The 25,238-nt window shown below is 38.7% G+C and overlaps 3 protein-coding genes across 6 annotated transcripts in view; 2 read left to right on the top strand and 1 right to left on the bottom strand.

The window, feature by feature from the left end:
• Positions 1-5,883, top strand: part of INPP5F (inositol polyphosphate-5-phosphatase F) — a 48,325-nt gene extending 42,442 nt beyond the window's left edge. Inside the window, exons 18-20 of one of the 4 annotated variants that reach the window (XM_075504443.1) lie at positions 925-1,053; positions 1,813-1,900; positions 3,181-5,883. In XM_075504443.1, coding sequence (XP_075360558.1) covers positions 925-1,053; positions 1,813-1,900; positions 3,181-4,315 — 1,352 coding nt within the window. In that variant the 3' untranslated portion in view covers positions 4,316-5,883. The remainder of the gene's footprint in view (positions 1-924; positions 1,054-1,812; positions 1,901-3,180) is intronic. The other 3 variants (XM_075504442.1, XM_075504444.1, XM_075504445.1) reach the window with 3 other exon arrangements.
• Positions 5,884-7,196: 1,313 nt separating this feature from the next.
• MCMBP (minichromosome maintenance complex binding protein) lies at positions 7,197-24,751 on the bottom strand. The gene is made up of 16 exons (XM_075504434.1): positions 24,561-24,751; positions 23,686-23,771; positions 22,068-22,208; positions 21,717-21,758; positions 21,140-21,241; positions 19,493-19,622; positions 17,923-18,074; positions 17,061-17,161; positions 15,030-15,199; positions 14,027-14,150; positions 12,265-12,382; positions 11,430-11,595; positions 9,144-9,277; positions 8,351-8,515; positions 7,873-7,961; positions 7,197-7,578 (listed from the first exon to the last, which is right to left on the bottom strand). The coding sequence occupies exons 1-16, from the start codon at positions 24,616-24,618 to the stop codon at positions 7,452-7,454; spliced, it is 1,905 nt and encodes a 634-aa protein (XP_075360549.1). The 5' UTR covers positions 24,619-24,751; the 3' UTR covers positions 7,197-7,451.
• Positions 24,739-25,238, top strand: part of SEC23IP (SEC23 interacting protein) — a 25,556-nt gene continuing 25,056 nt past the window's right edge. The window contains exon 1 of the mRNA XM_075504433.1: positions 24,739-25,064. Coding sequence (XP_075360548.1) covers positions 24,917-25,064 — 148 coding nt within the window. The 5' untranslated portion in view covers positions 24,739-24,916. The remainder of the gene's footprint in view (positions 25,065-25,238) is intronic.

The following is a 25,238-nucleotide window of genomic DNA, read 5'->3' as shown; positions in this document are numbered from 1 at the left end:
TGTTTGATCCAAATACAGCAGCTGGTTCCGAATTGTACTTTAGATCTGTTTCATAGCTTTTTTAAAAACTCTTCTTTCTGAAGGTCTGATAAGAAACATGCTATTATGAAATCACCTTGTTATGCTGATTAACTTACTGACTAAAGAATGTAACGTCTACAGGGTAAACCCAGCACTTTCAGCTGAAGGTATTAAAGGTGTAATATCTTTGACGTTACAGATGAAAAAGGTGTTCCAGTTGGAGAGAAGGGAGGAAATTTTTGTGGGCCCCAGTGTGTGCCCCCCGCCCCCCCCGTAGAGTTTAATGCTCCATTACACAATGCACAGTGATTTCATCGTCTCCTTACTGTAACTTTCATTATCTATGTGTAATTTCTAAGAGTTCAGTGGAAAGGGGTCTCTTGCTTCTGTATTGTGGAGAGCCGTAATACATCCTGATGTACAGAATATATTGAAACATCTAGACTAAATGCCTTATAAACCCAGAAAAAAACCTGTTTAATGAGATTAATACGATGCAGTGCATTGGAGAGTTGAAGTACTTGGTCTAAATCTTGAAACTTACTTTGTTTCCACTTGGTAAAAATATATTAGCTTTCCCCTTTAATCCTTGCAGAAGCATACCCTAAAACACAGGATGTAATAGGTGTAGAATTTTTTTTCTTCTGTTTGAAAGGGTGATCAGTAATAAACAATCAGGCTGGATTATAATAGACATACACAGAGAGTCTAATTGCTTTTTGTAAGTAATCGATTGTTTAGCTTTGTGAAAACCTTTCATTTAAAATATCTATGCTACTCTAACAAAAACATGAAGATTTTTATGCTGAAAAAGGCTGTTAATGCTTACGTACATGAGTCTTTGCAATATCTCTTTCAGTGTTTGGTTAAAGAAGATTTCTAATCTCCTGGTTTATTTCTCAGGGCCTGAGCCTACTCTCTTTGGCAAACCCAAGTTCTCTTGCATGAGGCTGCATTACAAATACAAAGAAATGAGTGGGTATTTTCACACTCTTAGAGCTGTGGTACGCAACCCAGAAGAAGATGGAAAAGGTCTGTTACGTATATTAAAATGTTATATATAAAAGTGTATTCAGTGTACCAGTGTTTCTCTAGGAAACACTTTTCCCATTGCTCTTAGAATAACTTCTGAAGAAGGATAAATTTTACTTCAGTTATGCGGGGCAGGGAACCAACAAAAAACCCCTGTATGTGACTTCCTGTGTGAACACTAGAATGTTACTGTTTTAATACAAAGAAAAATAAGTTTCGGATACAGCTTTAAAGCAACATGTCTCTCTAGAATTGAGACATTTGCATGTCCAGATCTTTACTGCTCCAAAAGCTGATAAAATGAATTTAAAATTAGCTCCCAAAGAGTGGAAGAAATCGATTTATTTAGTGAAATCAATGTCTAGAAACGTTCTTGCTTGTTGCTTAACTAAATTAAATGAACACTAATAGGGGAAAAATGTCACTTCTTACATGGAGCACTGAGTTTTGTCAACAAGGCGTAGAATAAATATAATTGTTTCTCTTCCTTCCACAAATGATGAATTGTGGCAGTGATTCACTTACACCCAGTATTTAGGGCTTAAGGAGAGTCTATTATTTAAGCTTATTTTGTAAGCTTTAAATCAGAATTGCAATTTGTAGGGTGCAACTCTTCTGTAAGGTGAAAGAAAAAAAAAAACAACCAAGAAAACCAAACTAACTTAATTCTATTACAAAAATAAGTCTAAAATTAGATTTGGGAATATGGGATTTTAAGGGTTTTTTTAAGGGTCTGACAGGCTGCTAATTGGATTTCAGACACTCTTCAGTGCATCGCAGAAATGTTGAGAATCACAAAGCAAGCAATGGGATTAGATGTGCCCATTATTGAGAAAAAGCTAGAGAGGTGAGTACTTAAATGATGTGAACCTTCCGTGTCCCACTCTTGCTCCCTTCTCAGCGGCTAACAGTACATGGTAACAGTCACGTATGCGATGTCTAAAAGAAACGTCTGTATCTAGCGACTGTGCTAGGAGTTAATTCATCTGTATGCTGCTTCAATAATAACTATGTGCAGGTGCTTATCTAAAAGTATAAGCAAGAATACTATTTTATACATGTGTGCTTATAGACAAGATACACTACCAAATGTAAATAACATACTGCAAATCAGATGGTTCATGATTAGCTTGTCAAATTTAATTTTTCCTATCTGAACTTAATGTCTGCTTCTGTAGTGAGAAGACAACCTGTGAAGTGTAAATCTGGCTTGGATTCCAATGCAGTTGAGTGTTTAACAAATCCATATAACATTACAGGGTGAAGAAATGGCTGAAGTTAAACTTCTTCTGAACTCCTAAGTGTTAGTCAGAATGGCACAGAAGTTTTTGTTTTGCAAGCCCATCGAGAGAAAAGGGCATGTGAAAGCATAGCTGATAATTGAAAGTACTTACTAGAATTTTTTAGATAGCTTTCTCTAAGTCAATTGTCTACAATTAAACGGAAGTAACCTTTATCTACAAATATTGGTGAGGTGTTAACAGTAAGGAGATCACTTCCAAAGGACAAGGGAGTAGAAGTAAGAGGGGACGGCGAGCTGAAGTGTGGCACGTTTTACCAGTTCAAGTGTGATCTGTTGCATTATTTTGGGACCATTCCAATTCAGACCGTAGGAATTACTAGAAAATGTGTTGTGTAGCACAACTGCAAATTGTCAAGCAAAAGCTATTAGGGCACATATTTCAATAACTTTCTTCTGCATTTGATTATTGGACTACTATTGCAGCTGCTTTTCCCAGCTGAGTAGAAAGTGTAGCAAGAAAAAAATCTTGCTTTTTTTTACAGGTACTGAAGACTGAATATGTGCTAAATCTGGCTACTGAGTACAGCAGCATACACAGTCAGAGTTACAAATATAGAGAATTCAAATCCAGTTTATCTAAAACTAAAAATGCCTGCAGAAGCTTGCTTTTCCCCTTGTTTGGCTACCATTCTGTAGCAACCCTCCTTTGTTTTTGTTTTGAATTTGATTAGTTTATATGGGTACAATTATGTAAGGAAAGGATAACATAGTTACTAAAATGTCCATCTGTATTATGGAAATAGACTGGAAGATGGTAAGTACTTGATGTTTATAAATGAGACTGCCTTGATTGTACATTAGAGATTTTTTTCTTTTTCTTCCAGGAAGAGCAGTAAACCTCACGAAGACATCATTGGCATTCGGTCTCAGAACAGAGGGTCCCTGGCCCAAGGCAAGAATTATTTACTGAGCAAGTTCTCATCACTCAATCAAAAAGTGAAACAAACCAAATCCAATGTAAACATTAGCAATCTTCGGAAGTTAGGCAGCTTTACCAAACCGGAAGTGAAAGTCAATTTTTTAAAACCAAATTTGAAAGTTAATCTTTGGAAATCAGATAGTAGCCTTGAAACTTTAGAGAATCCAGTGGTAGATACTAAAGTCCATACTGAATCTGATACAGAAGTATCAGATAATGATTCATTCCACTCAGATGACTTCCTGACTAATTCTAAATCCGATGAGGACAACCAGCTTACTGACTCTCTAGAGAACATAGGGCAGACAGATTACGTGCTGCCTAGCTGTGGTATCATTGCCTCAGCTCCACGGTTGGGCAGCCGGTCCCAGTCTATAAGCAGCACTGAGATGAACATCAGCATTCATGTTCCGTCTGAGATCCATGTCTCTCAGGCTAGCCGGTCTGACTGTGAAGACATACCCACACCTTCTGCGGACAATGTGGAGATGGAATTTGCTAAACCTATTGATGTGTACTGCCAGAGGTTTGTGCACGATGCTCAAAACCAGATGTCGGATATTTTGGAGGCTGAGGCTGGTTCTCAAGAGCCCCATCACGTAATAAATCAAACCAGCAATAATGCACCTACGAAGGCAGAGACCAAGGCTGAAGCTATCAGAGACATTCCTTCCAGGCCATCTAAGTTGGATGTGCAGTCTTCTGAGCCAAATCCTCAGCTCTTAGCTGTTGGTGGGACTGACTTCACTAAATCTCATAAAAGCCCAGGATCTGTATCTGGTAACCTTGAGACAGGACTCCACATGACTCCTTCTCCAGCTGACAGCAGCAGCAGCAGAGCTGTATCTCCTTTTGCTAAAATTCGCAGTTCCATGGTCCAGGTTGCTAACATCACGCAAGCAGGATTGACTCAAGGGATTAATTTTGCTGTGGCAAAGGTCCAGAAGAGCCCTGCAGAACCAGAAGCTATAAACGAAATCAAACAAAAAGAACTGAAAGAAATGTTTACGCAATGCCAGACACGAATAATTCAAATCTAGTTGCTAATTTAGGAAGTGTTCTTCTAGTTGTGGCTTTTAATACAATACTAAAAAAAAAAAAAATATACATCAGGACTCATTGTGGCATGAACTGCTACTGATTACTGGGATCAATAATATAGATAACTTGTTTACAGGCAGTGAGAGATGCAAATGAATTTGGTTCTGACCAAGCTTCAGAATTCCCTCAGGCAGCTGAGACAAAAGGAATGGTAAACCATATTTAAACAGGTAGCTTAGACACTGGGATTTAATAAGCATGCTCTCTATCTTAAATGTGTTGCACAGTTATTTTTGGAGACTAATTTTGTAGCTCTTCTGACTTATGTAGAAAGTATTTATACTAAAAAGGTGATACTGCACTTCTGTGACCTTACTTACCTTGCACTGCACCAGCAAAATAACTTACAGGTGAATTACATTTTATTGATTTTTGGACTAGTATTTTTACTTGTTTCCATTGAAGTTTTAGATGCAGCTTTCTATGAATTGTGCCTCTACAATGGGAATTGATGCATTTTTGTTGAATTTAATTATGTTAACCAGAAATTAAGATTTCTTTTTGCTGTCCTTTTCTTTCCCCACATTCTGGGACACGTTCAGTAAAGATAAAGCATATAGATCCAATCTGAAATATCCACGATCCTGCAGTGCAAATTTAGTTTGTGGATTTTTTTTTCTCACTTCTTTGATGTGAGGGGAAATGAAGCAAATGTCCTCTAATTGTCTTGTCCATGCTAAAGCTATTCCTATTTCCTTTTTTCCCCCTGAATTCCAAACACTGGCAATTTGCTCTAATTTTTTTTGTCTCTGTGTAAAGCAAGACAAGCCAGATACCTGACCTTCAGGCATTGTGTCCCTCTGTGCTATGATTTTTGTTAAACTGTATTCTAACTGTCCAGATGCAAAAGTCCAAATAACTTCCAAAACAGAAGGCAAGTGTACTGTTTCATAAAATCAGTGTTGCATTAGAGCATAGTTGTCAGCACCTAATCAAAACCAAATTCATTACCAACTCAAGCTTTGCGTACTTGCAGGATAAGGCTAAGCATCCACTCATGCTGGGAATTGGATTAAAAACCCCCCTTATCTATGTGTGTCAAAAGATTAAATCTATCTAAATTACTCTTTTTCCCAGAAATGCCTTGCCATGCCATTCTAGTATAGGACATTATCCAACAGCTACTGTAAAGCAGGATCTTACTATGCTGTGGTTTATACCTATAACCACCGTGATAGACCCAGTGCCTCCGTGTTCTAGTCCTTGTACTGTAGATAGGCTGCACGTGGTGTTCGAAGAAAATAGTGTCATATGGGTAGGGTAGTACAGTGTCTTAGGACTCCTAGTGTGTCTGAAATGTTTATCATCTAACCCTGATGGTCTGAAGCGTTGATAAACAAATCTGATTTATTTATTTGTATTATTAAAAGTGATGTGGGTTTGGGTTTTTTGAGTGTCTATACTCGTGGCTATATTTAAAATTAAACTACTGCTGTATTTTAATGTGAGCAATATACATGAGATATTTTAATAAAAAAAGTGGAATCAAAAGATGGTTTTTGGCCTGTGGTGTTAAGGGATATGGTACTCCAGGGTTCTGGGGTTTTAAGTTTCAAAGATGGGTGGGTTGTCTTGGCTTAAGAGTCCCAGAATGAAGTTGGAAGGGACTGCTCTAGCAGGGCCACCTGGAGCTGGTTGCCCAGGACCATGTGCAGTTGGCTTTTGAGTATCTCCAAGGATTGAGACTCCACTACTGCTCTGGGCAACCTCTTCTAGTGCTCAGTTGCCCTCACAGTGAAGAAGTGTTTCCTGATGTTCAGAGGGAACCTCCTGTGTTTCAGTTTGGGCCCATGGCCACTTGTGCCATTGCTGGGCACCACTGGAAAGAGCCTGGCTCTGCCCTCTCTGCAGCCTCCCTTCAGGCAGTCACAGACGTTAGTAACATCCCCTGTCAGTCAGGGGACACCTACATGACCGAGGTCCTTTATCCTTCTCTTCTAGCACTGCACTGCTACAGCCCTGGCCTCAGGGGAGAGGGGAAAAAAGTCAGACACATTTATGAGGACAGTCCTTAAAACCTGCCTAAGCCTTGGTACTTGTAAAGGTGCTGGAGGAGGGAGAAGAAATTCCAAGTACTTTCCCATTATTTTGGTAGGAGAAAGAGAAGCTGATCTGTATAAATACATAGTGACTTCTACAGTCTAGAAGAGTCCTGTAGGGCAAGGGTACTAACAGCTATAAAGTCACTCCTATATTTAACAAGGGTGGTTACCTCAGACTGTTGACTAAGGCACATTTTTTTTAAACATATTAGGGGCAGTATGTCCTCTGAAAACCAGCTCAAACTGTACAGCATGAATAAGATATGTAGAGACCATTCTTACTGCTTAATTGATACTATTCAAACAATGTAAACACACTGCATTATTGGTAATGTAGGAAGTAAGATGTGTTTTGTGTGAGTACATGAGTGAGTATCACCAATTCTCTAGTCCATGTTGTTTTCAAAAAACAGTTGTGCCAGAATAAAGCTCATTAGAGAGATCTGAAAAGTTAGCCATGGTCTTCTCTACATACAATAACAATATATTTCATCCTGGAACCTTCTCGTGAATAAGGTCAAACCACTTCTGTATACCATGAGGTAATCACTGTTATGCTGCCAGTGTGAGTGCGATGTGCCTTAGCTCATGGCACCAACAGTCCACAGTTCTGAAGTCAGTGTTTCTTTCAGCTGCTGCTTAGCTGAAACCTCTGATCCTCAAAATTCAGCCATTGAAGAATTAGATCACAAACTTATTCCAGAACAGAGCCTACCCCTGCTGTGTCTAAAGGGCTCAGGGTGGAATTTTCTTATTATTAAAGGCAATAAATTTACACAACTTCAGTATTAAAGTTTAATATCAAACAATTTGCTCATTGTTACCAATTTTCAATTACAAAACAGGCTCCAAAAAAATTTCATAAAATATGTTTAACTGGTTGAACAGAGTTAAGTGTGTTCAGACTGCGAGGGTAAATATCCATAACTTTTTGGTATAAATTATCTACAAAAACTGGTATAAACAATATTCCAATCTTAGTATGGGTTCCATCTAGGATTAGACAAATTTTCATAGCGACATCCACAAAATATTAAAGTTCATTCCCATTAACGCATTTTTGCTGCTGAAGTCTGGCTTTACGGAATGCCTCCAGTTGTTTTGCTCTCAGCCACCTCTCTCTTGACAGCGTTGTCTGCCCCGCGCTGAGAGACAGGAACCTACATGAGGAGAAACAGCAATTAAATAAGAGCTTGTCCATGTGTCAGGTTTGGTAAGCTAATTCAGTACAAAACCAGTTTTCTTTCAGTATCCTATGAACTAGAAAGCACGGGAAGAAAGGAAGGGAGGAAATACTTCGCCTAACTAAGAATCTGTGACAAGAGGAAGAGGCGATTCCATCTTTGCATTGCTAGCCAGCCTCATGCAACTACAAACTGCAGACTACAAGCACTGACTTCATTTGTTACCAGCTTGCTAGGAAGTGTTCAGTTATGACAAACGGCGCAACCCACCGTGCTACAAGCAGAGTTCTGTGCAGATCATCGGCTGTTATGCTCTCGGGGTCATTCTTGCGCATTTCTACAAAGTCTTCTTCTACCGCCTATAAAGAATATAGCACATAATTAAGCCACAGAAAAGAATCTTCACTACGAGATAAGCCTTTAAGGAGCTGAACACCATAACGACCCTTCGATTACAGGAGAGACATTTCAACTTGTTATCAACAGGAAGTGAGCCTCAGTAAAAATAGGCTAGTTGTCATCTTCGAAAAGAATTTTAGGAAGAGTTTTAGGAAGCAGGGTACGTGTAAAGTATATACTGAACTACTCGAGTACAAATCCTTGAAGGCACAGTCAGGACAAGAAAATACTTCTGTTTGCTTTTTTGGAAAACTTCAAGGAGAACCACTGACAGGGAGAGCAATGGGAAAGTACAGTAACTTTCTATCTGAATGTAGAGTTGAAAACATACGAGTGAAGTCTTCCATACCTTGGTCACTTCGTCAGATATACTATAGTCCAGCAGCCTCAATAAACTTAGATAAATTCGAAATTTGTTCAACACAGAAGGGAGCACTGCTGTTAGGAGGCTGTTCATATACTCTTCCATGTTTGGTGGAATTATCTGTGGTTGTAAGTGGACTTGGCAATCTGACTGAAAAATAAAATTACATATCATCTCTTTCCACATCCTATTTTTTTCTATTCCAAGACTAAATTTAATCTCTAAAGCAAGAGAAGGCACTACTTCCCAGAATTAAGGTAAGACAATTCATTCTTTACATATGTAACGGTTCCCTTTTTCAAAACCAGCGTAAAGTCCTTATTCAAGCAGGAGTCAGTTTCACTTGGAGGCAAGCGAGTAAACACTCAGTTCATAAAGCTGGAATACAAGAGATCAGATATTTCTAAGCTTAGGCTACTCAGTTTTTCTAGGGTCAATGCCAGATATGTTGCTCTTTATTCATGTGCCCATCACCTTAGGAACTACCATACTAGAACAAGGCTTTGAGAGTAGCAGTGTAGCTGCAGGCTTTACCCGTTACTGGGGACTCCATCACTGCACTGTTCAGCCAAGGAGGAGGGAAGGTCAATCTCTTGGTTCTCCTTTGAACAGGTTCTTGCCCTGCTGCAGCCACAAGCAAGAACTAATGCTCCTATCATACCCACCCCTGGCCACAGGACAGTTTTCCTGTCTTCACTTGTGTCTCTGGCATGGCATGCTCTAAGTAATTAGCTACCAACTGTAATTATTCCCCAAATTCAGGAAGACCTTGCCATACCGGTAGGAGCGATCGGCCCTCTGAAGTGATAAGAACATTAATATTGCATGGGAATTCCATCTGGTGGTAATTGAAGTCATAATCCACCTTCTGCCAAGTTATCAGATTACCCAGTGCTGTCACATTGTGTACACCTGGAAAAGGAAGAACAAATTCTGACAACTGGACCTAAACAACAGTCAGACCTGATTTTTTTTCCCAATCTGTTTTTAATGAGCAGCTGGTAGAAAAATTCTTGCAAGCATCCTGTTTCTTCTTGTGTCTGTGGTGTCTTCCATATACAGACAACCATTTCTTAAGACCAAAATTAAGAATTCTTGAAGGATTTCAATCCTAAATTTTATCTGGCCTATTATATGTGTTAATAGCTAATGTTTTCATCGGTCCTACAAAGCCAGAAAACTATTTACAGAGGAAAAAAAAAAAATCTCTCCTCAGAAGAGGACAAAACACTACCAACTATCTGAGAGAAAGTATAATTTAACAGTTTAAGGTGAGGGGGGCAGAAATAAAGTCTTGCTGGATTAGGTAGGCTAGCAAGACCAGAACAGCTGAAAAACATACTCATCATTTTGCCAAAGTGTTACAGAAGTCACCTGCCTTCCCTGGAACGAACTTATTTAAAATCTAGAAAATTCAGATTGACCAAGAACTGGTTAACTCTTGGGATTCTCCCTTTGAAATATCGCCATGTACCCAACAATTCAAATTTCTCTTCAGCAGTGTTACTGCATCAAATGACACATCTACTCTTAGGTTTTTTGCCTTTAATGAGTTAGTATTAATTTACTATACTGTAAATAAAGGCAAAGTTAGTAAAAAAAGGCAAATTTAATATTATGGTTTACTTTTGGGACATTTCCCCTTTGAAATCTCTAAGCCGTAACTTCCAAGAGTTCCAAACCAACTACTAGATCTGAAAATACTTACTCTTCTCTAGGATTAAATTTTGTTCCCAACATTGCTACGAGAAACTAAAAATTCTTACTTTTTTTACTCTAAATTCAGTAGAGAACAACATCACGCCAACAGAGACGAAATAAAATTAACAAGCCTTTTTCATCTGCAGCTTTTAATACTTAAAATACTACTTTTCATTAAATGTTGAGGTTTTTAGACATGAAGGACAAACTTTTTAGAAAACCTGTAAGCCAGCACAGCTGGTAAATGGGAGTTTTTCACATTTTGACTTTTTTTTTTTTGAAACAGATAATGCAAAGATTTCCACTAGTTTTACTATTTTCTTTAGTGAAATTTTGTAACTTCACTAGAGTAATGAAAAAAATACTGAAGACTCAAAAACAAGTGAATAATTTCAGTGAACAACTTTTAATAGCAGTAATTAAAGAAAAAAGATTGTGTTTCTAAATAGAATCAACCTGAAACCTGAACGTCACTAGTTCTGCCAGACTAAGCGCTTGAATGGGACAGAGTACTGATAGTCATTATGGAGACCCAATCGGCTTATAGCATCACACAGCCTAGCAGGGTTCTCAAGATAGCGTTTTTATTTTAAAATAAAGTCACTTCCAGTGATGTCCTATTCATCCTTCCTTGAAATCAGCACAGATATCCATACTATGCATTCTCCAGTTACTGAACTTTTAATAGCTACCGCAACTCACCTCTTTTATGTAGGTTATAATTAAACTAATTGTCTAAAGCTCGGTAGAAAGCATAGTACACAGCACTACATCAGCTTACAAGATAGAATCATCATTCTGTTCCACACAGTAATAACTATTTTTTTTATCTCCAGTTTTTAGTTGGGTTTTCAGGGATGGTTTCCACTTCTTCATTCATTACCACAGGAAACTGAAAGGCCATTCTAATGAATAAAAGGCATTTTGGTCTAAAGACTTATTCAAATCAGTGGCTTTTTCCACCAAGTGTCAGACACTGTCCCGAGTTCTCTAAAATGCAAACAAAGCTATACTAAACAAGGAACCATCTTGTTTCATTATTGGTCATTTGTGGTCTGGGATAGAGTTTTTGACTCAATAGAAGCATTTCTGAGCAAAATAGCAGAAATTTCCAGAAAGTGAAATAGAGAAAAAAAAAAAACAAACAAACCAGGAGATCAAGCTGTAAGTTGTCTGAGAAGGTTGCAGACTAGCAGGAAGCTAGCTCAAGCAATGAAATAGGATATAGAAACCATAAACAGTTTTGTAATAGAAAATTATCGCTGGGACACAATTAGCATCATTGTCTTAAAATATATCAAATTTTAACCTTCCAGATGAGATTTTTTTTCTTCAAAAAAAAAAAAAAAAAAAAGAAGTCTACCTGTTGTGTCAAGCTGTCCTTGCTCAAGCTGAGTCTCATCTACCACAAGGGAAGTGTTGCTGGCAAGCTGCAATACTCCACTGACTAAGCGATTAGCTGTGTAGTCTTTGTGTGGGATAAATCGTGAATGGTTCATGTTTTCAATAGTCATTTGTAGGCGATAGGACTGCAACGAGAAAAGAAACTAATCAGCACTTTTCCTCTCCTCCAGCTTCCCTAGTAAATACTGCTTCCTTTAGGAAGAGCTATAACTGTGAACCTCCACAGTAAGTAAAACAAAACTTGTTACCACAATATAGAATACATTTTATCCCAAATGTCCAAATGCTAAATACTTAAAAACAAAATTTCCCAAAGGAAAATAATGCTGTTAAGAACTCATATCACCTGCACTGCACATCTAGGATGAGCAAAAAACCCAACAAATGATTTCTTGCAGCAATACAATTATTATGACCCAAAATTGAATTACTATGAATTTTCTGCAGAACAGTAGCCACAAACTTGGGGATAAACAGTAACGACATAATTAAATAACCTAAATGTCTAAACATATCAATCCAGAAAGACAAAATAAAGTATGCAGCATCTGTCTGTCAGTTTAATACCTATGGGGATACAATTTTATCCCATATTCACCCTAGATGACTAGGTAAATAGAGACTTCAACTAACAGGCAAGCCACATCTCCATTTTTATCTGCCCTCTAAATGGATAGCAAGAGCCTTCGTTTAAGAAGCCTGCCTTTAACTAAAATGTTGTTTATTTGATTGGAACAAATAGTCCGACATCTACCATCAGAAATATTAAAGCACTATAATGCCAATATTCTTACTGCTGGAACAAGCTGCTGGATAATGCGGTATATGTGCTCTGTGAAGATGCTATTTCTTGGACATCCGCTCAAGTTGACTGTGAATTTTCCCAGAGGAAGCACATCTCGTCTTGCATAACTAAACCAAAAATAACAGAGGTTAGGCAAGCACCTGATTAACATGGTGAATACAGGTATCAATCAGTTTGAGCATTGTGCAGTATCTCTGATAGGTAGCAGGATTTCAACACTAATACATACAGAAATAGCAGCCACATTTTCTTCCTTCTCCAGTGTCCAAGGAGCTAAGTTAGGCTGAAGGCTGCTGTGGAAGGCTTTGCAGCATTGCACAAAAGCAGTACATTTGCAGTGCTTGAGATCCTGCAATGTGCCTTCTAGGCGTTCTGTTCTCCTTGTGCTCTATTACTCAATAAACATACTTCTTCATCCTTTTCCTTTCTCATTGCCCAATCTCAATTTCCCTGCTTATCATGCTTGTTCATTTCCTTTACCTGCCCTCAGCTTTCCTCTCCCTCTTCTTACTGTATATCTTCTCCCCATTCTTGACAAATTTCAACTTTTTTGTGATATCAGCTAAGAGAGAAAACACATTCTAGTCTAAGTGTTAGAGCATTCACAGTCCCACTAGAAAGAACGAAGTGTGCGCAGAATAAAAAACAACACATACTGATATCGAAGTACTTATATTTATATGGGGATTAGGGACAAGGGTTCAGGGCAGACTAAACAGAAACCCATCATAAATCTTGTCAGCTCATAATTATGCTTCCATGGCATCATGGTTGGATCTATGCTCATACCACCTGTCTTGCTGAGGCTGAGAAATATCTTATGGCTTTTTCTACATCAGTTACAGGTATGAGAAAGGTAAGATGCTGAGACCAATTACAGCTCTGTAAACACTTCTGTTAAATATGTGCTGTACTATTCACTTTGTAGCAGAATGGAATTTTTGAAAACCATGAAACACGTGGTTTACTTACAAAAAAAAGTTACTTTTTTTTTTTTTTTTAAGAAATTGAAATCCATTTTCGTTTTGAAGATTAAAATTAAATATGAGCCTGACAACTATACTTAACAATCTATTCAAAACATATTGTCTGAAGTTTCACACCTGAAATTTTAATGAGTCAAAGGATGCTGCTCGGTCATCCAGTGACAGTTTAAACCAACCTAAGAGAACGTTAAGCAAATCCACTTTAATCAGCCACGAAGACAGATCACAACGCATGCACATTCAGCTACAGCATCGGCTCAGGTGGCAACTTTCTATCACATGCTAAATGGGGGTCACTTGAACTTACCATTAAACATATGTCTACATTTAATTAAACAAATTCCGAGAACGTACCTTTCAGTATCTTTTAATACCTAAGCAACAATTATTGCAGTTAGTAAATGCTGTCTTTGAGAAGTCAGTTGCATGTCCTATTCAGTAAGAAGAGTGAGAGGTAAAAATATGGTTTTGTACCTCTGTTTAAAAGCATATCTTGGAGATTTTGTCCAGCTCTCAAAGGAACACTGAAAGGATATACTGTCACGAATCTGGCCTTTTAACAAAACTTACTGTTATTTCAGACAATGAAATCTGTTTACTGTGTCTAGTATGACAGGACAACTCTAGCTGGACAAAGCACTACTGGAATAAGTACTATTTAAGCTATTTCTGCCATTTATTTGCATAGTGGTGAAGAACTGCATAAAAGGACATTTATTTTAAAATATTAATATATAAATTCTCAGCAAACGTCTAAATACTTACACTGTAGAGATGAGATGCAATATAAGGTATTCAGCAGCCAAACTGTCTCCCAAGAGGGCGTGGGTGAGGAACCCAAGCAACTCTGCTCTCACTGGCGACAGCTCAGACATGAAATTAGAAACAACTGATGAAAGAGCAGAAGACAACGCAAGTCAGAAAACGTGCTGTTCCTCACCCTCTTCCCTCTATATAAACCTTACTTTCCATTACAGTTTGATGAAGAAAAATGGTTACTCCAAAGCAGTCTAGGAAAAATAAACATTCATTGGTTTTCCAACTGAGTAATTAATGGCTTTGGATAACTTGAGTCACTCAACATTTCCTTGGAAATGCTTTCCTTTTTTCATTAGATATTGTGTAATGCATTTGCAGAAGGCTGTAAAGTTTGCAGCCAAATTTCTAAAATAGATAGCCTATCCATACTATATTAAAGGCAGAAAAAAACCCCCTTACATGTAGCACAGCTCAGGACAACCAATACAAGGCATGCAATGAAGAAAATGATAAATATCATTCAAAGGCTTGCATGCCATAATTCAATGACAAAAAAATAACAGTCAAATTCCTCAAATGAGGAATAGCACAGTTGCTTAAAACCAGAATTGCCTTATCTTCTTCACAGTATTATGATTCTTTATGTTGTTGGTACATTTCTTATTTTCACTGTTACACTAAATTGGAAATCTAGTTTTCCAGCAATTCACTACTCCATTTGAGAACAAATAAAATCTTATGGCTGAACAACTTGTTAAAGTCCTTGGGCACATAGAATGCAAAACAAGTTTCATATAAATAAACACATAAGCATCACATAAACACATAAACACAAACACTTGCATCTTGTCCAGTTCTGTAGTGTTGACTGGTTCCTCCATTTAACAAGATTTAAATTCAAACCCTGACATTGATGCATTTGTCTCTGAGTAAAGAAGTATTTGTTCACATGTACTAGCAAACCACACATTTACAGGTATAGAGAGAGCGGTCAAGTTCAGATACTCACAGGTTTTACTCTCCTCTTCGTTAAGGCAGGCAGGCAGTAATGGGTTAATGTGTTGTAATTTCTGTGCCAAAATCACATGGATTCTGGGGACTAATGAGGCTGGAGGACTGTGTACTCTCTGTTCTTCTGCCGTGTCCATACACTCCATAGGATCGAGGGCTGAGTTGTCCCTAGGAAAGGGCACAGCACAACTGGACTTAGAAACATTCCACAAATTTCTCTCCACCTGACTAAGAGCAGCTGGAACCAGGCCAAGAACAGAGCACGTCGGAACAACCAACATCCACTCCCAGCTCCTGGTAACGCCTCCCATATTCAAACTATCTTCTTTATGATTTTTATAACACCATAAATACTGAATCACAATTATATAATGATATAGAAATGCCAAAGCATGCTTGACCAAAAAAATTTGGATTTTGTTATTTTCAGAAAATAATCAAATCTTACTTTTCTGAACAACAAAAAAAAAAACAAAACCCAAAAAAACGCCAAACACACCCCAACAAAACCCCAAACAAAACCACATTTATTATTTGCTGCACCATTTAATAAGATGTAGCTTCAAATAAAATGTTACATACTGTTCTGTCCAGCATGTACTGAATGAAGTCTAAACAGTACCTTTTAAGAAAATAAGGTAATGATTTATTACATTTGTCTGTGTATGCACATGTGGGATTTTCATGTTCCTCCGGGTTCCGGAGCCTGACAACAAGATCTTCTAGACAGTCACATAACAGCTATATCACTGGCTGAGTAAAAAAAGAATGAGCAAGTAAATTCTAATGTACCTCAGCTCAACCTTGAAGGTATTACCTCTTAATTTTAGAGTTCAGATACACAAGCTTTGTTCTCCCTGATCATGCCTTACAAAATTCCTTCCAGGTGGTTTTCATTTTTTATGTAGAAACTAAAATCCCTAAAGTGACTATATCAGATAATAGTAAAGTTTAGTACCAATTTAATCAACTTGTACCAGTTTTAAAAGCTGAAAGGCTTTATAACTTCAAAGCCTCTTCAGCAGTGCACCAACAGACTATCCCCTCTTTCCATTAAAAGAAACTTCTTCCATTTGCATTCAAAATATTGCTAAATGCCACCATTTTGTCTATTTGTGATAGAATGACACGCAGGAAAAAAACCAACAACCTATGACAGACCAACTGAGCTGTCAGTCTGGAATTAGCTGTCAGACAGATGATAACCAAAAGCAGCTGACCAGGCTGAGTTAACTTTTAAGAAGTTGGCACTGTAAAGATTCACACTGCACTCTCCATATTGTACTTATCAGAAAGATAAACAAAATCACGAACAGAAATAATTTAGAGTGGAATGGTTCCAGACATCAGTAGTATATATGTTAGATTGGTCAACAGTTTTATTTTAAAAATTGACTTGTTGCGTCCTTGCGATTAGTTTGTGTTTTGTCAAACAAGTAATTGCAGATCAGCAGGTGAAATGGGAAGTTTCTATCAGCGCTATAATGTGATGATATACCTTCATTAATGAAAAAAAAATCAACCCAATTTTTACTCATTTTGGTCACTTTCACTCTCCATGCAGACATGCAAACTTTTTTGTTTTTTTATACTCTTCAGAACTGTTTATGATAACAACTTTCATGGACTTAGAAATTATTTCAAAAGGACATTTTATAATTTTAAAGCTTATTTGAAAGCTTTGTTCAATATTCGCTCATTCTTTGAAAGTTTAATAGGCATGAAAGAGTACAGAAAGTGCTTCTATAGCTAAATGTTTTGCTTTATAGACTGTATAACAACCTAAAAAAAGACGCATCATGTATCCAAGGGTATGGACGTACCAGAGTACAATGGACTTCAGTTTACAGGACAGTGGATGTAACACTTTCCACATCAAGCTTTTTTTAAGCAACAAAATTCACCTCTTAAGCATAACTGTTATTTATTTACACATTTCCCTGTCTCTATCAAGGGGACAGCCAAAATATTTTGCTCATTGAAATAAAAATTTCCTTCATTTCAGGATCACACACCAGGTGAGCCTTACCTCTCTTCATTGTTTACTATGCTCAGCACTGGATCCACAGACAAAATACCATATACCTCCAGAACATCATTGACTTTGAAGCTATCCCAGCTCTCATAGACCTGCCACAAAGAGAAAATAATAAAATACAGAGGCAGATGGGCCACATGCTGGACTGTACACAAACACAGACAAAAGGAAAAATCTCAGGAGATTCAACTGGAGACTGAGAACAGTCTGTGTGAAGAGGTCTCTCCTAGTCCTCAGTGCCAGTACGCTTACACTGGAAAAATGAGTTTCTACAATTGCATGCTTTTTCCTATTGGCATCCTGTTGCTACACAAATGTAAAGGATTGTATTCTAATCTGATTTATCAAGATTTTCTGAATAAGAGAGCATTCAACACAGTAACAGTGTAGAAATTTTGTGTTGGAAGTTTCATAGTCAATATAGAATACTAGTGAATCAAAGACTATTTCAAATACAATACAAAAATGTGTAGTGTAGTGTTTTGCTTGTTCCATCACAACTTTTTTTCCTTAAGAGGACAAATCCTAAAAGCAAAGTACCAGGAGTCAGTATCAGCTACACCCTTGAACATCTAGTAATGGATTTTTTCATTTTGCCAAGTGTAGTGAGAATGCGCAAGCTCTAATAAACGCTGTAGAAGGAGCTCAGCAATTCACATACCAGGGTAGTGAAGAAAAACAATGTAATAATGAAGAGAAACATGTAATTATCTGTAGAAACAAAACTGTGGACTTGAAAGACAATTTCTGTGCCTATAAACTAATGCAAGATGCACTAATTACACTCTAACTTCAGATTCTGTCTGCCTCACTGAGGCCACAGCCATGCTCATCATCTCTCCACTTTTGTTACCTTGACAAGACATGCTGGTCCCTTCTCTCCTGGCAATGGAAAATTTAAGTCAAGTGGAGGGGAGCAGTTGGGAGAAATGAGATGATGACCTGCAGAAGCCTCCGTTTCTAATCTCTTTGGCTCCACACATCCATGGATATCACCTCCACTGCCTGAAAAATAAAGGATTCATAGACTCTTTAAACAGAAACGCAGAAGTGAACAACTTTCTTCAGTGAGCAACACAGAATTAAACTAATTTAACAAGATGTCTGAGACAAAAATATTTAATAAAGCAGTACATTTGACAGAAGATACTCTTACTCAGAATAGAAAAGTCCCACAAATGTGTATTTTATATCATCAAGAGAAGTATGAGTGTTGAGTACTGGTAAAGATCTATGTGTCTTAGAAACCCAAACATGGCCAACAATCTGATTTTCAAAATGTAATGCTTAAACTGTGTGAATGAATTTTTTCTAAATTCAGTAGGACTGCAAAGGTAGTATTTTTCTGCACCTCAGGGTCAAAAAGCTCAACAGTTCTTAAAGGTAAGAGTATGCATCAACATAACAGTTAACATTAAAAATCTCTGTGGATTTTCAGCAATAATAAAGCTATAAAAATCTGTTCTACAGTTGATCAGTCTGAGTATGGACACAAAACAGTCTAAACTACCTAATAAAACATTTGCAAACTGGTAAGAATACACAGAGAAAAACCTGAATTTAGCTAATGAACCTGACAGACATATAACAATAGCTTCTACAATTTTTTTTTCTTTAACAGGACTGACAATTTTAAACTAACCACTTTCTCTTGTTCAAGAGAAAACATGCCAAAATCTCTGCAAAAAAACCCCTTGTCAGTTGAAGTAGCATCTCCACAGAAGAGCATTGAGACAAAAAGTTCACAAACTGATTACAACATAGGTAAGAACTGCACACTCTCTGAACACTGCTACTGTTTGAAATACCATCCTCTTAAAAGGTTTAAAACTTTTCTTCAGGATGGTTCAAGTGTCTGGTATTAATCTGGTTCCTTTATGAAGTTGGATTAATAAGTCTCATGTTAGGAAAAAAGGTAAGGCTGGAAGATATTTTTTAGATACATACTACTGTTTGTAGCAAAGCAGCACCTAACTGAGATGCAGTTTGGCTTCAATTTACACAATAACATCTACACAAATAGTGAGAGAGAGAGACAAGATTACATGATTTTTCCCCGAGATTACCACAAAATCTGCAACAGAGTGAGAAATTAAACAAGAACTCCTAAATTTCGGCCTGCTGCTGTAAATTGTGTGTGTGCTGTTACATACAAAAGGCAATACACAAGTGTTGTGGTACAAAATATTACTTTAGGAATTAACTCTAGAAGGTAGTACCAACAAGTCATACAATGTAGATACAACATGCAACACCATAAGCTCTCCCACACTGACGACTTCAACAAAGCCACCAAATTAGTTATGAAGGCTGCATTAGCACTACTGAGTCAAACAATTGCAAATATTTCAATGTTTGAGAATGAAATTTCTGCAAATTCTGGAAAGATATCACAATAACTATTCATCAATAATGACTATTACCCATATGTTGTTCTTTCTGTTTAGATGGATGTAGATCCATATCCTCATCTTCCTCATAGCTCCTCTTGTGGCGACTTGGTGTGTAGGATGTTGAAGGACTAACTCGAGCTTGGCTTGCACTAATATATGCGTAAAATTGAGGATTAAGGACAACTGCAGACTCCGTTGAGAAAATTCAAGCAAAGATTTTTTTTTTTTAAACAAAACACTATTGTATTTTGAGCAAGACATTAAAATAATGACTCAAATTCTTATCTAGACATCATCTCTTCATATACATAACCTGCTTAAGAAGTGTGCAGCAATCATTGGCTTTTTTGAAAACAGAAACTAAAAAATACTGAGTGCTATTCCACTATCAATCTCTAAAAAAGGTTGTGGGGTTATTTTTGTGGGATTTTTGTTTGTTTGTTTAATTGTGGTTTTTTTTGTTTTTTTTTGTTTTTTTTACACCCAGAGAACATGCTTGTAGTTTTGTACATCTCAAAATCTCAAGAATTTTTTCTCCCCTACATCTCAACCCTAAAGAACAGACATTATAATAATATTTTAAAATATTTAAAGACTTGCTGTCTGATACAATTATTATTAATACTTTAAAAAGAAACACAAAGAAAATGTTTACGTACTTGTAAGATACTAGCAATACCACATTTGTAAATGACTTTCAAAAAAGCTAATACACTTTTCCTTTTCTTATCATGATGGGCAAATATTGAAATCATGTTCAGTATTTTCGTAATGGTCTAGTTCACTTTAAATGTCCATTGCTGCAGTATTTTGCTGTAAGCTTCATTCAAAGACTAACTCTTATCAATTCTTTTATTACAAAAATTGCGTTGGCTTAATTTTAAAATTGCATTGGCATTCTGTGCCAATGACAAGTAGTGGTTTTCTCAAATTCTGAACTCAAAGTATGAAATATCAAATCATATTAGGTTTACCATCAAATTTGTATCTTTTTACAAAATGCAACATATCTTAAGTTTTCTAGACCTCTCCCCCGCTCCCTTGGAAGAGAAGAGAATATAAAACTCCTAAAAGGTGTTAAAAGGAGCATCCTGTATCCATTCCACTCAGACAATTCAACTTCTATTTACTAGAAGAAACTAAAGACTATTTGTTTCTCCTCAAGACCCTTCCTGCACTCATTGAGAAAATGACATACTGTGGTTGAACTGTTATAAACACAATACTTCAATTTCCCAGGAATTATGGTCTTAACATGCTCAGCTACAGGTGTTTTTAGAGGTTTTTGTAGGAGACACTCACTATGTAACTAGTGTCCTAGTTTAATCAGAAAATGGCAATAGAATGCCCATGGCTCAATTGAAGTTTCTCATTTTCTAAACATTTGCAAATAGAAATTAACAGAAATTTTCAAAACCCTCACAAGCAGACATGAAAATCTAGCCTAAATCCCTACTAAATCAAAAAGCGATGATCTGAAATTCCTTTGCATCCTCTTTGCGCATATAGCACACCACCAATTTTTCCTTTTTACTTTTTCCTACACCTACCACCTCTCCTTACCTATCCTGATTCACTCAAAAAACCCTTTAAATAAACTTATGTCCTTAAATCTAATGAATTAGTTGGCGATCACTGTTTGCGTAACAGAGCACTAGCTCAGTCAAAAAAAGATATTTCTTTCACCCATGCTGATTCGCCAGGCACTGGAACGCAGTAGAAAGTCTGTCTCTCCGAGGTGACTGTTTGCGAGGAGTTCAAATCAATTTCCTGCTGAGGCTAGAATACCAATAGAAATTTTGTTAAAAATCTGATTAGAGTTTGTTTTCTTTTTTTCAACTATTCCCACAGATTCGGTTACTTAGCCAGACGTTACAACAAACATGTAAGACTACATACTCATGAAAGAGTGAATCCAAACAGTCTGTATCTATAATGCTTTGATTCTAATAGCACTGCGCTACCAAAAGTAAATTGTTTTCCACAGCAGAAAGTTTCAAGATCAAGAGCCCTCCCCCAGCCCAAGCAAAACAAATTTTAAATACAACAGAAACAGCTTGAAGCCTGCTGAACTTAGAATGCCCATGAGCAGTTAAGAATACTCTGCTTTCCAAACCTGAGATTAATTTTGCATTTTAAAAGCAGCACCTCCAGGAATCCACTGGTGAGTACCAAATAAGCTACACTGCACTTCTAAACAGCATCTTTCCACCTAATATGTCATCTCGAAATATGTATAACTTGTACAACTTACCCCACATTCTGCCACATCTCTGTATTTACCAAAATGCAAAACCTGTCAAGAAGGAAAAGGCAATGCAATCATTATGTTTCTGAGACCATCCTGAACATGAATTACTTATACCAAAATCATTGTGGTCTAAAGTCCTTCAAAGACATACTTTCATTATTTTAGTAATTTTTATTCCTCAACAGAAATGTAAGAAGTGATGTATTACTGATGCCATTTGAGCCATATAAACAGAGTTCTATTAGATAGTGCCCAGACTCTGTAGGTTTAATTCAGAAACTAGAGGAAATATGAAGACTAGAATGGAGAAAATGCTCAACATTTACTAAAATAATAAATCAGTATTTCACTTACACGTGCATTTGTGTTTGGGTCAACTGTTTCATATACTCCCATGTAAAACTCAGGATCAAACATATCTTGAACCATGCAGCGAAATTTCACTAAACTGTTAGGCTTTAGGTAATGTACGGGAACATCATTCAGTGATGGAACCTATAAAAAAGAGCTTATTCTGAACAACTGGTATATAAATATTAAGAAATGCCCTGAAGTAAGCCAAAAATCAGCACAAAATCTGTCACCAACTTATTCTCTGATCATCCAGTATTATGCTACTGTTCACTCAGTTGCCTCAAACCCTGTATTGTTGTTGTTACGATCAAGGCACAGTTCAGTGCCTCATCAGGTAACATACTGAGTATTTTCTGAGTACTTTCCCCCCACATCTGCTGCCCTAATCCAAGCAGTAACAAAGTGTGTAGATCTCAACACTGGAAGTTTCTGCAATAGCTGTTACAGATAATAGTTACAATTATCAGACACTTAACAGTTCCCAAATTCTTCCAGTTCCAGAGCCACCAGTCCCGTTCACTTCCCAATCCCAATACTGGACCATAAAGAAATGCATTTTGGTCACTGAAACCATATAGAAACTCTACAACAATATTTCAAACTAACTCTTACACTGGAAATTATTGCAGCTGCAGCATTAAATAGAATTTATTACTTATTTTATTCCCCTTTAACACCACTTCTACCATGTATTGTGCAACAAAAAGCAGAAGTGGCCCTATAGGAAACGGCATTTTAACAAACATATATTCCCTCATGTTTATCTTGAGTAAGAAAATGCTCTTTCAATTCCTTCTAATACTGTAAATCTAGCACAATTTTGCCATCTACACTTTGATTTAAACTTTCATTGAAATATTAATTACAGAATACTCTGACAGAGGAAGAAAAAACACCCAATCATTTTCACTTGTTTTTTTAGCCATAAGTAGAACAGATTTGATATGAAAGTTTCAAATCCACTTAACAGTGTTCCATGATGCCATTTTCACCACAGTCTTTCAGAAAAATATCAGCTTTTGAACTCAAGTGTGCATGCTTTATTTTTAAACCTGAAGCACAGCTTCCTTGCTAAACTGCGAAAACCAGGCCTGATCCAGCCCAATAAGGCACAGTTTCAGCAGAAAGTATTTTTTCCTAAAACCTGAAAGCCCAAGCAGCTATTTCTTCAACCCACACAAAGTTTGCAGCATCACGATAAGAGATCATGAGAGAAGGGGTTTATAAACAGCAGTTGAGAAACTTGTGGTGTACGAACACCTACTGCAGACTCACAGTAGACAGAGCAGGCATTAACGCTTTCAAATGTCAGTATTTGTCAGCTCCTGCCATCTACTGGATTGTACTACAAATAGGCAGCATTCAGCAGTTATGGCCCAGGGCAAAACAGGACACTGAAGTCAAGTGGATTGGCTTCTCTGGTGTCAGTCAGGATTTTACATCTTTGCTTTACACAAAGATTAAAGCAACTGAGATGTAGGTAACCTATTACAAAGTCTAGGCCTAAAATTCGGAAGTGTACTTATCACGTAAAGGAAGAACTTCTCAAAAACATGTAAGAGGTAAAAAGAATGAAATTTAAGAATGGCATAACTCCGAAAGAATAAAACAATCTTACCCAGTTAGTAGCATTATTTTCTTTTAATTTCTCCTTGAAGTATTCAGTTACCTTCTTTTCCCAATCTGAGTTTGGAACATTTTGGGCTACAGACAAGACACATTTACGTGTGTGTTAGCATCACATAACAGACTTCTAGTCAGCATTCTCCAAACATAGTAAACAATTTAAACATTTGCTTCTATTCTGGGCAAATGACTGCACTTTAGACTACTTTATGCCTCTTCTAAGTGCTCTGACTTCCCATCTTGTACCCTTTCTGGCAAACTAAGATGAAAACAGCCACTCTTGGAAGTGAGGAAAAGCTCTGAAACCCAGCTAGAGAGTGGAGGAGGTGAGGTACCACTCTCTGCTTTATGTTCACTACAGAAATTTTTATTTCAACACGCCTTTAGTTAAGATCAAGCCTAGCACTAAAAGAGCTTCAGCTGATGGCACTGGTAATGTTACCACTGATCGGTAATCCATGTAGCCAGCATATATTGTTCCTGAAACCCAAAGTATGCATTAGTTTCTTTTTTTTTTTCCCCTAACCGGCCTGCCAGGCCGAGGCAGACCTTGCTGCCCGGGCGTGAGCCACCAGGACAGGACCCCCCGCTGCCGGCGACGGCCGCGCACCCCCTCGGAGGCCTCTGGAGCGCGGCTCCCGCCCGCTCCCGGCGGGGAAGGAGGAAGCGGCCACCCGCCCTCGCTGCTGTTCCCAGTTCACCCGGGCGCTTCTCCATCCCCGCTTCCCCCGGCCGGGCCCGCCGCTCTCCCGCCGCCCCGCTTCCCCGTGAGGGAAAGCCCCGTCCGGCCGCCGCGCGGTTACGGGCGCCCTCACGGCGGCCGGGCGGCTGCTGAGAGGATCCCGGCCCCGCCCGGCCCGCGCTCACCGAAGATGCCCTGCACGATGCTGAAGGGGTTGTTGAGCCAGTCGGCCACGCACGGCATGGCGGGGGTGAGCCTCACCGCGGGGGACGAGGGCAAGCAGGGGGCTGCCGGCGCCCTGCAGCCGCCAACTCCCGCTCGCAAGCCTAGCACGGGGGCTCCCCACTTCCGCCCTCCTCCTCCTCCTCTTCCTGCAGCAATGGCGGCACTGCCAGGGCCGGGCCCGCCTTCTCCTCCTCACCCGTAGGCGGAGAGGCCGTCAGGGCGCGTCGCCGCCGCCGCCATCTTTGAAGCGGGCAAAGCGGTGAGGGCGGAAAGGGCCGGGCCGCCGCGGGGGAAGGGACGTGGCCGGGGTGCAGCCATGGCGGCGGCGAAGCCGGGGGCTACCGGCGGCAGCACCACCAACTTGCTCTTCTCGTCCTCCGCTACCGAGTTCAACTTCACCGTGCCCTTCATCCCGGTCAGCCAGGCTCCGGCTATACCGCCGGGCCCCGCTCTGCTGGCAGCCGGTAGGGAGGGCGGCCGGGGGTGCTGAGGGGCCGCGGTGAGGGGGGCGGGAGGGCGCGGAGGGCTTGCGCGGGAGCCCGGCGCGGCCGAGCCGGGGCCTGCTAAGGGGTGCTGCGGGCCTGGTCAGCGTCTGGGCCCGCTGCGTGTCGGTGAGACCCTAATCTTCTCTCCACAGG

The sequence above is a fragment of the Mycteria americana genome, chromosome 6 (genome assembly GCF_035582795.1).
Source record: "Mycteria americana isolate JAX WOST 10 ecotype Jacksonville Zoo and Gardens chromosome 6, USCA_MyAme_1.0, whole genome shotgun sequence".
Lineage (NCBI taxonomy): Eukaryota > Metazoa > Chordata > Aves > Ciconiiformes > Ciconiidae > Mycteria > Mycteria americana.
The sequence above is the reverse complement of the archived record's forward strand: the minus strand, read 5'-3'. Positions and strand labels throughout refer to the sequence as shown.